This window comes from Oncorhynchus tshawytscha, linkage group LG14 (assembly GCF_018296145.1).
Source record: "Oncorhynchus tshawytscha isolate Ot180627B linkage group LG14, Otsh_v2.0, whole genome shotgun sequence".
NCBI lineage: Eukaryota > Metazoa > Chordata > Actinopteri > Salmoniformes > Salmonidae > Oncorhynchus > Oncorhynchus tshawytscha.
Window position 1 is genome coordinate 20,117,382 of NC_056442.1, and position 14,421 is coordinate 20,131,802.

At 42.4% G+C, this 14,421-nt stretch overlaps 1 protein-coding gene across 1 annotated transcript; it reads left to right on the forward strand.

Moving 5' to 3' along the window:
* The first annotated feature begins 784 nt into the window (after positions 1-784).
* Positions 785-11,629, forward strand: LOC112266673 (rho-related GTP-binding protein RhoU). The gene is made up of 3 exons (XM_024444355.2): positions 785-1,256; positions 3,272-3,330; positions 9,137-11,629. Exons 1-3 carry the CDS (start codon positions 1,040-1,042, stop codon positions 9,590-9,592), a joined length of 732 nt encoding a protein of 243 aa, XP_024300123.1. The 5' UTR covers positions 785-1,039; the 3' UTR covers positions 9,593-11,629.
* Positions 11,630-14,421: the final 2,792 nt, after the last annotated feature.

Genomic DNA, 14,421 nt, shown 5'->3' on the forward strand with positions numbered 1-14,421 from the left:
TAGGCGTTTGTGTTTTTGCTGAATCTGTTCTCAATGTCGGCCATTGAAATAATATTGTATCAGCCTAAATCTGTCAAAGGTGTGCCACACTCACTGTCAAACATGTTGAGTAGGTAGGGTGTCAAAGAAATGTCTCCTTTCACAACTAGCTGCTTGACAACGCCAATTAGCCATGAACACTTGAAGGGTAGGGCCAACATTTTTTTGTAGAATTGTGTTTTGAGTTACTGGCCCTCCTTTGAAATAGTTAGCAGGTAAATTCCCAAAGGGGCAATATGCATGTCAAAGTTCTCCAAAGGTTGCCTTTCAAGTTGTTCTCTTCGTGTTATTCTAAAATGAATAGGAACAGGGAATGGTGGGCTACACAAATGCATGTCTATTAATTATGTGAGGTGTTCAATATACTACATTTGAAGACAGAACACCAGGGTTCTCCAATTCTGAGCAGAAAAACATATATATATATATATATATTTGATCATTTTCGCTGTTGGACATAAAAGACTAAAATCCTCATTAAATCAGCACAAAGTTATTTTAATTTAGGAAATCTGTTCCCAATTTATTTATAACTGTGTTCAGGTCCCGACCATCCGCTCAAGGAAAAATCTGCCCAGGGCTGAATGTAATTGGGGACCCCTGCAGTACATAAACCTACAGGAACATGAATATGTTCATTTTGCCACTGACAGAAGGCGTGCCCATCAACTCGCTTCCTTTCAAAGCGCAGTGGTGGAAGAGGGGAGGGAATAGTCAAATCATGCTTGAACTTATAAAGCAGACCCTCCTCCAACGTGTAACAGATTGGAGTATTCAAAACCTGAGAGAAGTGCCTGTTTTCAACTTTTTACACATACTGAGTATTAGTTCTTTGGAGAGCACAAGACTACTGCTTTGAATTCTAACAACAACAAAAAAACGGCTGTAGACCAACCTGTCTAATTGACAAATATATTATAGGCTACAGAACACATTTTCATGGTGCTCTCTTTATTTGCTCCTACTGGAGTAAGGAAAAGGTGTTCGTAACCAGTGCTGGATGTCACCTCCAGTTCCAATGGATTATAACCAGGCCATGGCTCCTCCAGTGCCGCCGCACAAACCCAAAACGACCCGGCCACTCGAGGCTCAGGAGCGGGTGTTGAAGTGCGTACTGCTCGGCGATGGAGCGGTTGGGAAGACCAGCCTAGTTGTCAGCTACACAACGAATGGCTATCCAACGAAGTACGTCCCCACTGCGTTTGATGACTTTTCAGGTGAGCCAGTTAAAACCATTTATTGTGGCACTATTCTTGGAAAAAAATAAATAATGATAGATTAGTCTCCTACAGACATAAAATCTGCAACTTCCCAGCCAGATAAAATAAACATAAAACATGTTTTCTGTTGCACATTGCTACGTTTTGATTTTGACTATGGGCCAACACCCATATATTGCACATTGCTACATTGTAACAAAGCCTTAATTGACCATAGTGGACATCTGTTACATTGTAACGGGGAAATGTGCTGGCTCTGTCTTGCAGCCACCCATTCTGCGGAACGAATCACCTAACTTTTCTTGTGTCATTTTGCTGCCCTCGAGGCTAACAGCAGCGACCGTCTGTCTGCAGATATTTGTATTATTGCACACAAATTATGCGCCCTGGTCATTTTATACGCCCGGGCCTGTTGTAATTTCCAGTTGGCAGAATTCCATTTTCCAAAACGTAGCCACCAGCAAATGTTTGTCTAACGTACCGAGTGGTTGAAAACTTAAACGGAATACTTGAAACTAACCTCAGTTGGCAAGTGATGACAACGCCCGCCCGCACACACTGACGTTAGCGCGTCATTATCTCAGGAGAGGCCTATATTCTTCCTTTTGAAGTTATCGCATTAAACTTTGATCTCAGGAAACCTCCACCAAAACGCAATGTCTGAATGAATCTAAACTTGCATGACATGATAACTTTAGGAGTCTAGGGAAGGCTTGATTAGGAAAATGTGACACCGTCTTTATGGCCATTCAACATGATAGACACAGCTGACCTATCCGTTCATCAGGAATATACATCTATTATAACCATTCTATCATTCTAAACACCTAATTATACTTATGCCAACCGCTATGGAAGGTTTTGAATGAGACTATTACATATTTTAATAGGCGTATACACACGAATACCCTTAGTATTCATCCCTGCCCCCAGAAATCCAAGTTATAAGGCCTAAAATGAACAGAACATTCTTGTTGAACATGCTTCTCAGCAGGCAGGCATGGTTTTGGATTGCACAACTCTGGCCATTGTTGTCAGCCTTGACCTGAAAGCCGTCTCTCTGCTATGATGGAATGGACACATCTGTTGCAATGGCTCTGAGCAGAGATTGTCTTTCTCCCTCATGACAGAGAGGGATTGTGCAGTTTGGGGGCCCATTTGATGATGTCATTTATCCGTTCCTGGAATCAGAGCCCTCTTTTGAAAGCTGGTTTCTGGGCAGTTATGCAATTCCACAGGTGACACTTGGGGTAGAGGAAATAGAGGGAGGAAGGGATGGAGAGAGAGAGAGGGAGGGCAGAGAGTTTTGGGCCCAAGTAGAATACGAGGCAGATCATATGTCAGGGATTGGGGAATGATTGCACAATAGGCGCTGGGTTTAATGAGGAGTAGTCCGATGCTGCTGCGGACTAGTCCCCACAGCTCTTTGATCAGGTGATGTGACCATATATCCTGGGCGCCTTGTAAACACTTCCATAAGCTTCCCCACATTGGGCTCTTTTGAAACATGGCCTATAATGAAACTACTAGTGACATGACTCATAGCACTCTTCCAATCTGGAGAGAGCTATTGGGAGAGTCACTAAACAAACAAATCCGCTTTGGTTTCCTCTGTAGACAGCTTGGCAGGGCTTTCAAAGCTTGAAAGAATAGAATATGGTATGAAAGAGAGAAGTTATTGCCTTTACTTTAACCGGGCGAGTGGGTGGGCGAGACAAGACCGCCACTCTGAGTTAGGGGGGGATGGGTGAGCTTTCTGTTCACTGTGTCCAGGGGGTATGAAGTACGTCAAACCGGCTTGCCTTTGTTTTTCCCAGAGGATATTTTTGGTGGGCGGGCCTCTCATCTGCCAGGGGTCTCTTCCTTTCTGTGTGTGTGTGTGTGTATGTTTGTTTAAAGTGTCAGGTGGAGTAATGTGGAGGCAGATGGGACTATAGCCCCACGCTGATTATTTTTTCTCGCTCTCTCTCTCTACCTCTCACTCGCTCTCTCTCACTCGCTCCCCCCCACAGCGGTGGTGCAGGTGGATGGACACCCTGTGAGGCTACAGCTCTGTGACACTGCTGGACAGGTGAGAACCCTAGCAACACTACACATACTACACACAGTATGCTTCAACCTATTGGTGCTGCGTTCACCGCTCTCTGTCACAGGCATGTATGCCCAGAGGAAAAATTATGCTGAGCACCACTGAACTTCCCCAATGGCCATTCTCCTTCTTCTGCTTGGTTCTCATACATGTTACATGATTTTAGAGTCAGAGACGGTGTTGGCTTTTGTCTTTCATGACGTCTTTGCTGGTGGGTATTGCTCAAGGCAGCATTCTGGGGCACCGTCTTATTTCCCAGGCTCTACCACTACTCTGTGGCAGCTGTGGGGCCCGCTGGTTCTCCTGAGAATGTCTCTCTAACACCCCCCCCCCTAGAGAGAAATGAATTCCTGGGCTTTGCTGCCACTCTACATCTGAAGTGGGATCCAGGCAAATCCATTGGCATGGCTTTTGTGGATGGGGGTTGGGAGGGGGGATTTGGGAATGGTTAGAGGCGTTAGAACGGCGGGAACTCATTAGAACAGAACAGATCTGGGTTGAAGCCACATTGTGAGGCAACCGCTAGGAGGGAGACGACGCAATCGCAGAAAGTAGGTGTTAATGCATGTTTTTTTTTTTATCTCGTTCTGCTCTCTTCCTCTTTTCCCCCCGCCCCCTTTCTCTGTAGTTCTGCAGGCATAGGCAGGCGCGGTTGGTGTAACTGAGAGTTGTGCGCCTGAGCTCTGAGCGTCATGCTAAGCCTTTTTAACATGGTTAGATTGTTCTAGAAAGAGAACAGGTTGTGAAAGCCCTGGTGTTTTCTCTCTGGGCATGGGTGGTGTCGTAATTTCACTTCTATAGCTACAACCCAGCCCAGAGAGCATAGTTTAGTTCATTAGGATCCCCGTTAGCTACTGCACATGCAGCAGCTACTCTTCCTGGGGTCCACATATAACATATGAATACATGACAAAGTACAGAACAGTAAAAGACAAGAACAAAGTAACATATTACATTAAATTTTATATATATATATTTTTATAGGAGAGACACCAAGAGACAACAAATATACTATTTACACACATAATATATGCATATTCTTACATACAGTACAGTTAAATATGATCTTTATAAAGAGGAGAGGCACTGTGATAAATAGTTTTTTTATCTGTTTTTTCAAAGCTAATTTTGCTTTTTGCCTGAGTAACCTCTTGAGGCAGAGCATTCCACGATGACATGAGCGACGCATTAAATCTGGTTTTGGTTTGGGTACTGTGAAGAATCACATAGTGGCGTGTCTCGTGGGGTATCTATGTCTGTTTGAAGTGTATGCAAATAGATTTTACAAGTGGTTAGGCATTTTCAACACACAAATGTTTCTTAAAAAGACTAGCAGAGAATTAGTACATTTCTCCTCAACCCTCAACCATGAAAGACTATCATGCATGTTGTTCATGTACAGTTGAAGTCAGAAGTTTACATATACCTTAGCCAAATACATTTCAATTCAGTTTTTCAAAATTCCTGACGTTTAATCCTAGTAAAAATTCCCTGTCTTAGGTCAGTTAGGGTCACCACTTTATTTTAAGAATGTGACATGTCAGAATAATAGTAGAGAGAATGATTTATTTCAGCTTGTATTTCTTTCATCACATTCCCAGTGGGTCAGAAGTTTACATACACTCAATTAGTATTTGGCTTTAAATTGTTTAACTTGGGTCAAACGTTTCGGGTAGCCTTCCACAAGCTTCCTATAATAAGTTTGGTGAATTTTGGCCCATTCCTCCTGACAGAGCTGGTGTAACTGAGTCAGGTTTGTAGACCTCCTCGCTCGCACACGCTTTTTCAGTTTTGCCCACAAATTTTCTATAGCATTGAGGTCAGGGCTTTGTGATGGCCACTCCAATACCTTGACTTTGTTGTCCTTAAGCCATTTTGCCACAACTTTGGAAGTATGCTTGGGGTCATTGTGCATTTGGAAGACCCATTTGCAACCAAGCTTTAACTTCCTGACTGATGTCTTGAGAAGTTGCTTCAATATATCCACATACTTTTCCTCCCTCATGAAGCAATCTATGTTGTGAAGTGCACCATCCCCTCCTGCAGCAAACCCCCACAACATGATGTTGCCACCCCCGTGCTTCAAGGTTGGGATGGTATTCTTCGGCTTGCAAGCCTCTCCTTTTTCCCTCCAAACATAACGATGGTCATTCTGGCCAAACAGTTCTATTTTTGTTTCATCAGACCAGAGGACATTTCTCCAAAATGTACGATCTTTGTCCCATGTGCAGTTGCAAACTGTAGTCTGGCTTTTTTATGGCGTGGCTTCTTCCTTGCTCAGCGGCGTCTCAGGTTATGTCGATATAGGACTCGTTTTACTGTGGATATAGATACTTTTGTACCTGTTTCCTCCAGCATCTTCACAAGGTCCTTTGCTGTTGTTCTGTGATTGATTTGCACTTTTCGGCACCAATGTACTTTTATCTCTAGGAGTCAGAACGCGTCTCCTTCCTGAGCGGTATGACGGCTGCATGGTCCCATGGTGTTTATACTTGCGTACTATTGTTTGTACAGATGAACGTGGTACCTTCAGGCATTTGGAAATTGCTCTCAAGGATGAACCAGACTTGTGGAGGTCTACAAAAAAAATTCTAAGGTATTGGCTGATTTCTTTTGATTTTTCCTTGATGTCAAGCAAAGTGGTACCGAGTTTGAAGGTAGGACTTGAAATACTTCCACAGGTACACCTCCAATTGACTCAAATTATGTCGATTAGCCTATCAGAAGCTTCTAAAGCCATGACATCATTCTCGGGAATGTTCCAAGCTGTTTAAAGGAACAGTCAACTTATTGTATGTAAACTTCTGACCCACTGGAATTGTGATACAGTGAATTATAAATTAAATAATCTGTCTGTAAACAATTGTTGGAAAAATGACTTGTGTCATGCACAAAGTAGATGTCCTAACCAACTTGCCAAAACTATATTTTGTTAACAAGACATTTGTGGAGTGGTTGAAAAACAAGTTTTAATGATTCCAACCTAAGTGTATGTAAACTTCCAACTTCAACTGTTAGTTCTGTGTGTGCAGTTAAGGGCAAGGCGTGCTGCTTTGTTTTGAGACAGCTGCAGCTTCTTTGCATCACCTAACCATATTACCGGACAGTAATCAAGATGGGACAAGAATCAAAGCCTGAACAACTAGTATAGTTGATATTTGTGTCAAAAACGTTCCTCTTCATTCTTCAAAGACATTCCTCTTCACATCTTCACTACAATTTTGTCAATATGACTTGACCATGACAACTGATCATCCAATGTTACTCCTAGGAGTTCAGGTTTATGCACCACTCCAGTTGAGGTTTAGGTCTAAGAGAATGCTTTTAACCAAATGCGTTACTTTTGGTTTTAGATGTATTTAAGACCAGTTTATTGTTAAATCACCCATTCTGACAATAAGGTAAGTCCTTATTAAGAGTCTCAGTGAGCTCACTGGCCGTAGGTGCTGATGTTTAGAGGGTGCAATCATCAGCATACATAGTCATTTTAACTTCTTGTAAGACAAGTGGCAAATCATTTGTAGAAATAGAGAAGAGCAGTGGCCCAAGTCAACTGCCCTGAGGGATACCACACTGCACATATCTGATGTTAGAGAATCTTCCATTGAAGAATACTCGCTAAGTTCTATTGGATAAGTAACTCTCCAACCATGTGATAGCAGGTGATGTAAAGCCATAACAAGTGAGTTTTTTTCAATAACAAATTATGATCAATAACACCAAAGGCTGCACTGAAATCTAACAATACAGCTCCAACTATCATCTTATTAGCTGTTTATTTTAGCCAATCATCAGTCATCTGAGTCAGTGCAGTACAAGTTGAGTGCCCTTCCCTATATATATATATATATATATATATATATATATATATATATATATATATATATATATATAAAAGTGAAGTTCAATAGCACCGCAGGGCACTGCCAGTACTGTAAACACAATCACAACATCCAAGTTGTTTTTCCTAAGAAGACTTGACTGTGGTTGGATGTAGAGTTCACAACCATTGGAATGAACACAAGGCCCAAACACTTCCCAGCGTACATGCACTGTAGTGAACTCCTCACAGTCGTCTTAGGGCTGAATGGATCTGTTTACTTTGTACACAACTTCTAAATCCTCCACTCTCACAGCCACAGAAAGCTGGGGCAAACACATGCAAAGTCAACAAACACTTACTGTACACATATGCACTTTCATAGCAGGAGAACAGATACCGCACCCTGAGAACGCCTGAGATATACGATAGCAACTGCTGCAATGGCTGTTAGGTCATTCTCATAAAACTGTTAAAAAAAAAATTATAAACATTTTTCACAAAATGCCTTCTTGAATCACTGAGATTAGGATCTGTACTTATCTATTGCATAATTATGTTTTTTGATCAGATATGCATTTTACCAACAAATTCACAAAATTCTCATTACCGTAACAGTTTTCGAAGTTCCAAAAAGTAATAAACAAATCTATATTTATAATAAAACATTTTTTTACATTGCTTTCCCCCCTAATGAAAATAAAGGTTAGTTAAACATAACACTGAAAATAAAAATATGTCTAATGAAAATGATACAATTTGAGCTCTTTAACCATTTCGATAATGAGAAAGCCAAGAGGGGTAAAGGGAGTGTTTGAGAATAATAACCTTTTATGAAAGCATATAAGCGAATACATAAACTTAACTTGTGCTCAGCTAAGGACCACTCCTCTAGATGATCCACCATGGGTGAATAACACGTTATTTATTAAAAACTGATTGTAGTTTTTACAGGAACTTGAAAAAGTGGTACGGTAATGAGACACTGTTTGTATGTAATAAATATTATACTTTAATGTGAACTTCAACTAGTATACAATTTGTATGATTTATTGTTCTTTATTTATCAAATAAGTTAGGTTTTTCTAAATATTTTTTTTAATAACATTACCCCAAAAAATTTAATCTGGACGTATTTCGGTAATGTGGAATTGGGTTGAATTTTTAAAAAAAAATCGGGCAGAAATTAAAAATGTATTTTATAATATGACATGTTTCCAAAAACAAAACATCTTAGTCCTCAGAATGATAGTTTATTTTTGCAGAATGATAGTTGATTTCTGCAGATGCATCATGGTTATGTAACTCAATTTGCTACAGACATTTTATAACTGGTTTCCTGAGAATTACCTTGTTAATTAAAAAAAGTCACTCCCCGCTCAGCAAGATTGATGCATTTTGTATGTTAGCCAATATCTCTGCGCTGTCACCTCAGTTTGCAAACACTAAATTTGAAAGTATGATTTGGAAAAGAAAAGTGTGGGAAAAGACTATTCCACTCAGAGGCTACTGAATATTAAAAAAAGTACCTTTCCCTGTCAGGCTTCTGAAAAGGGTTAAAGAGAGAGGGATTTGTGTCAAGTTTCTGCCAGCCTTAATCTGTGTAATCAAGGATGTGAGAGGCCCTTGTTACCCAAGGCTCTGTGGCTCCACGGTGTTCATTTGGGAGATCAGTGTGATAATGAAAGAGGAGGTTACTGCTCAACATAAACAGACTTCTCTCACACGGTTTGTTATGGAGAGATTATCACCACCATTTATTTCCACTAACATTCTGTCTGCTTGTTTTGCATTGACCTATAAAGCGATTACTGCAATGTGTTGGTGTGAAGCTGGTTTGTTTGTGTGTGAACCTTGAAGTGAAATACATCAGACAGTGGAGTTGGTAAAACTCTACTACCTAGGGATTAGACGTTGATGGATTTTATATAACATCATCTTTCTCTCTCTTTCTCTCTCTCTCCTCAGGATGAATTCGATAAGCTCCGTCACTTCTGCTACTCGCGCACCGACGCCCTCCTCCTCTGCTTCAGCGTGGTCAGCCCTGCCTCCTTCCAGAACGTCTGGGAGAAGTGGGTCCCAGAGATCCGCCGGCGCTGCCCGCTCACGCCCATGCTGCTGGTGGGAACCCAGTGTGACCTGCGCGAGGACGTCAAGGTACTGATCGAGCTGGCCCGGCGGAGGGAGAGGCCCGTGGTCGAGGTGGACGCCCGCGCCCTGGCGGACAAAGTGGGCGCCGTGGCATACGTGGAGTGCTCAGCGCTCACCCAGAAGAACCTGAAGGAGGTGTTTGACGCGGCCATCGCCGTGGGGATGAAGCACGCCGATAGGAGGGCGCGGCGGGAGAGGAAGGTGCGCAGCACGGCCGATAAGATGAAGACACTGTCCAAGTCGTGGTGGAAGAAGTACGTCTGTATCCAGTAGAGAGAGAAAGAGGAGAGGGATATCGACTAGGACTATGAAACTGGGACTGGAAACGTGTTCAGATGAGCCTATGTTGTTCATATAGATTGAAGGACTTCTGTCTTAGCTCCTCTCAGATGACCCCACGTTTTCAAAATTAGGGTTGCAAAATACCGGGAACTTTCATTAAATCCCCTGGTTTTCCCGAAATCCCATTTGGAGGATTCCTGAAATCAGAAGGGAATAAGCAGGGAATCCAAAATCTTCCAATTAGGATTTCTGGAAAACCAAGGAATTTATTAAAAGTTCAGGGAATTCTGCAACCCTAGTCAAAATGAATGGAGTGAGGGGATGGACTGGGGAGTGAGAGTGTCTCAAGTTGGAGGAGATCCACTGATTGGTTGATTGCAAAGAGACTGACAGGACTGTGCTCCAACCACTCCCTGTCTGCTTGAGCTGGTCTGAACTCTAACCTTTGAGCAGAGTGCTATCACAGAAGATCAAGGAGTAAAACCATCAACATGATTGACAATGCAATGGAGCAAAGAGCGAGTTGAACTCGGAGCAATAAGGACTTTTATATGAACTGATGGGTGGGGAGAGGAAAAGAATGGGATGTACTCTTATACGCCACCCTTGAAAAAACGATTTAAATACTATATCATGATGTGCTGCATAAAGTAGGTATCCCCCCCATCATCATACCTGATATACGTTCACGTCCATCTTTTATGCGATCCACATGACTCTGTAATCAAACAGCCGATAGATCTCATTGGTAGAGCTAGACGGAAACAAACTGAGGGACTAACATGGCATTCCACTCAAACTCAAACCAAATGGCACTACGATACGAATACAGCTACAATACATTCATATCTACAATCGTACCAATTGCATTTACAGACAAGACTTTAGGGGTATTGATAAGGGACTTTTCCACCGATTCCACCTGGCCCTAGTCATCACTGTCAGCAGCATGACCTGGCCCCAGGGTCCTCTGGTGGTGGTCACTCTGTCATTGCCAGTAAAAAGCCAGGGGGTGGAGGGTTAAGCCTGGTGTGTCTGCGTGTGTTTAGGGGGTGCATATTTATGTGTGTTTAACCACATGACCGTCTGAGGTCCCTAGCCCAGGTTGTGTCTGTCTGCTGCACTACATTGTAAGTGTCTGTTGATACAGCTGCTGCCACTGTCAGTAGACCACACGGTGAGGGACTGGGCTCCCCAGACAGAAAAGAGCTCCTCATCAATACACATTAATGGTCAGACCTTAAAGAGCGCTCTCAACAATACACCCCCCCATTGATCTCCACTCAACCTACTTTAACTGGCGAACTCGGCGGTTTCCATCCAATAGCCACTCCTCAACTGACGGGAGTCTGTAAGCCGTTGAGAGCGTTGTCTCACTCTGCCGGAGTGAGGAGATTAGATTGAGGAACACAAGGTCATCGAGTGGTGCCACTGTAAATGGCACTTATCACGCTTAACCCAAATACTTTGTTGGAGTCGTGCCAATGATGCCATGCAATGGCCTTTGGACTGCACAGGCTCTGATGCCTCACTTTGTCATTTGAAACGTTTGATCTTCACCCTTCCGTGAGAGTCGCAAGGTTTTCACTCCGCTGTTGATCACTACATTTTTGTAATTACAGAACTATATTAAGTTCACTGGCGCTCGTTCTCCTCTCCAGCAACCTCATGATAAACGGAGCGAATCGCCAACGAAACCAATTGTATTTGCTTCTTATTTTTCAGAAGCCTGTCTGTATGCTCTCTGTGTGTATCCCTTTATTTGGGGCATCAACTATAAAATGCACAGCCACTGATCAACCCTACAAGCAAATGTATGAGAAATTAAATGTATATTTTGTCTAACAATGTTGGGTTTTTTGCAAGGTAATTTTGTGTACATTTTGTTCTGTTTCCATCACAAACTATCCCTAAACACCCTAAATGGTGCCGAATGAGACAGAAGTGTTTCACTTGCGGTCTGATACTGTCAAGGACTGTTTATAAAAGCAACAGAGATCTAAATAAATGTGAAATCTTAACAAAAAACATGCAGTGTATCTGTGTTTCTATGCGTTTGCAGAGAGATATGCTATCTTTTACCCCGGGTGGAGTGTGTGAGGGATTGAATGAATCCTATCTCCCGTTGAGTCTAAAATGAATGCTGGTGACGCTCCGTGTGAGGTCAAAGGTAAAAACACTATGTAAATGTGTGTTGAGGAACATTGTGTTCGTCAACATCAGTCGCACCCTCACTGTTTCAAGAATGTGCTCGAGTTGTGGTGGATGATCATTGACAATCGTGTCTCTTACAGGAATGGCTCTTTTGGTTCTCCTGAAGGAAAAAAAACAACTCACCTAAAAACTCTACAATGTTATCCATGACAATCCATCAATACAACTGAACAGTTGGTAGTCATATCAGTGTTTTTGTTACGGCGTCTATAAACGGAGGAGAATTGCGGTAGAATTGCAAGAAGAGAACGTCTTCCTTCACGTCGCCACGGTGGAGATAATGGGTCAACAATTACAGCTGGTTATAGTCTGTTGTTAAGCTGTAATGATATCTTGAGAGTTGTTGTGTGTGTGGACGGCAGTTGGGTGTGCGTACAGAGTCTGGTGACGGTGTGGGTGAAACGGAGGTAGGCGTTGGGCCAGTGGTTTAATTATAATGGTTTACAATGGTTTTCTGGGAGCTGCACTGGTAGTTTGACACAAAGCTGTTGTTTTTTTGTCTCTCTCAGAAGGAGCCATTGCATTGTGTCCAGCCTTTGGTAATGGTGATAAGCAGTATGGTAGAGACAAGGCAGTACTTATACTTAGCTGTAAAAAAAAATCTACCTTTGGGATATACTGTATAGCTAGGCCTTTTCAGATCGGAATCCTGAATCCAAGTGTCGGTCACAGCGAAGAAAAGGAAAAAGATTTACAGCGCAAGATGAAACACCCTTTCTGTTTCCAGATTTGACTGTTGTTGACTGATGGTGAGCAACTGTCCGATTTAGAAGACCTCTGAAGTATTGTGAGAGGAGAAAGCATGTTCGATGCCATCTGGAATATCAATAAGTCAGACGTCATAAAAGGCCATCTACAGTGCCTTCGGAAAGTATTCAGACCCCTTGACTTTTTCCACATTTTGTTACGTTACGGCCTTATTCTAAAATGGATGAAATATAACAATTATCAGCAAATTACACACAATACCCTATAATGACATTTTTGCAATGTACGTATAAAAAAACTAAAACAGAAATGCATTATTTACGTAATATTCAGACCCTTTGCAATGAGACTCTAAATTGAGCCCAGGTGCATCCTGTTTCCATTGATCCTCCTTGAGATGTTTCTAAAACTTGATTGGAGTCCACCTGTGGTAAATTCAGTTGATTGGAAATTCATGTACATACAACCTCAATTGGGCCGACCAACCAGTACTCCCGCACATTGGCTAACCGGGCTATCTGCATTGTGTCCAGCCATTCACCACCCACCAACCCCTCTTTTACACTACTGCTACTCTCTGTTCATCATATATGCATAGTCACTTTAACCATATCTACATGTACATACTACCTCAATCAGCCTGACTGACCGGTGTCTGTATGTAGCCTCGCTACTTTTATAGCCTCGTTACTGTATAGAGCCTGTCTTTTTACCTTTCTTTTATTTCTTTATTTACCTATTGTTCACCTAATACCTTTTTTGCACTATTGGTTAGAGCCTGTAAGTAAGCATTTCACTGTTGTATTCGGCGCACGTGACAAATAAACTTTGATTTGATTTGGAAAGGCACACACCTGTCTACATAAGGTCCCACAGTTGACAGTGCATGTCAGAGCAAAAACCAAGCCATGAGGTTGAAGGAATTGTCCGTAGAGCTCTGAGACAGGATTGTGTCGAGGCACAGATCTGGGGAAGGGTACCAAAACATTTCTGCAGCATTGAAGGTCCACCAAGAACACAGTGAACTCCGTCATTCTTAAATGGAAGACGTTTATAACCACCAAGACTCTTCCTAGAGCTGTCCGCCCAGCTAAACTGAGCAATCGGGGGAGAAGGGCCTTGGTCAAGGTGGTGACCAAGAACCTGATGTTCACTCTGATCGAGTTCCTCTGTGGAGATGGGAGAACCTTCCAGAAGGACAACCATCTCTGCAGCTCTCCACCAATCAGGCCATTATGGTAGAGTGGCCAGAATGAAGCCAATCCTCAGTAAAAGGCACATGACAGCACGCTTGGAGTTTTCCAAAAGGCACCTAAAGACTCTCAGACCATGAGAAAGATGAAGAACAGAGAGATCATTGATGAAAACCTGCTCCGGAGCACTCGGGACCTCAGACTGGGGTGAAGGTTCACCTTCCAACAGGACAATGACCCTAAGCACACAGCCAAGACCATACAGGAGTGACTTCGGGACAAGCCTCTGAATGCCCTTGAGTGGCCCAGCCAGAGCCCGGACTTGAACCCGATCAAACATCTGTGGAGAAACCTGAAAATAGCTGTGCAGCAACGCTCTCCATCCAACCTCACAGAGCTTGAGAGGATCTGCAGAGAAGAATGGGGTGCCAAAGATGTAGTGTCATACCCAAGAAGACTCAATGCTGTAATGGCTGCCAAAGGTGCTTCAACAAAGTACAAAGTAAAGGGTCTGAATACTTATGTAAATGTGCTATTTCAGGTTTGACATTTTTATATATTAGCAAAAATAATAAAAAACAGTTTCTGTTTTGTCATTATGGGGAATTGTGTGTAGATTGATGAGGGAAAAAAATGTTTTATCAATTTTAGAATAAGGCTGTAACATGACAAAATGTGGAAAAAGTCAAGGGGTCTGAATACTTT

Coding starts and splice junctions, on each gene's coding strand:
- LOC112266673 (XM_024444355.2), top strand. CDS start 1,040: ATGTCACCTCCAGTTCCAATGGATTATAACCAGGCCATGGCTCCTCCA. Junction 1,257..3,271: donor TGCGTTTGATGACTTTTCAG/GTGAGCCAGTTA, acceptor TCCCCCCCACAG/CGGTGGTGCAGGTGGATGGA. Junction 3,331..9,136: donor TCTGTGACACTGCTGGACAG/GTGAGAACCCTA, acceptor CTCTCTCCTCAG/GATGAATTCGATAAGCTCCG.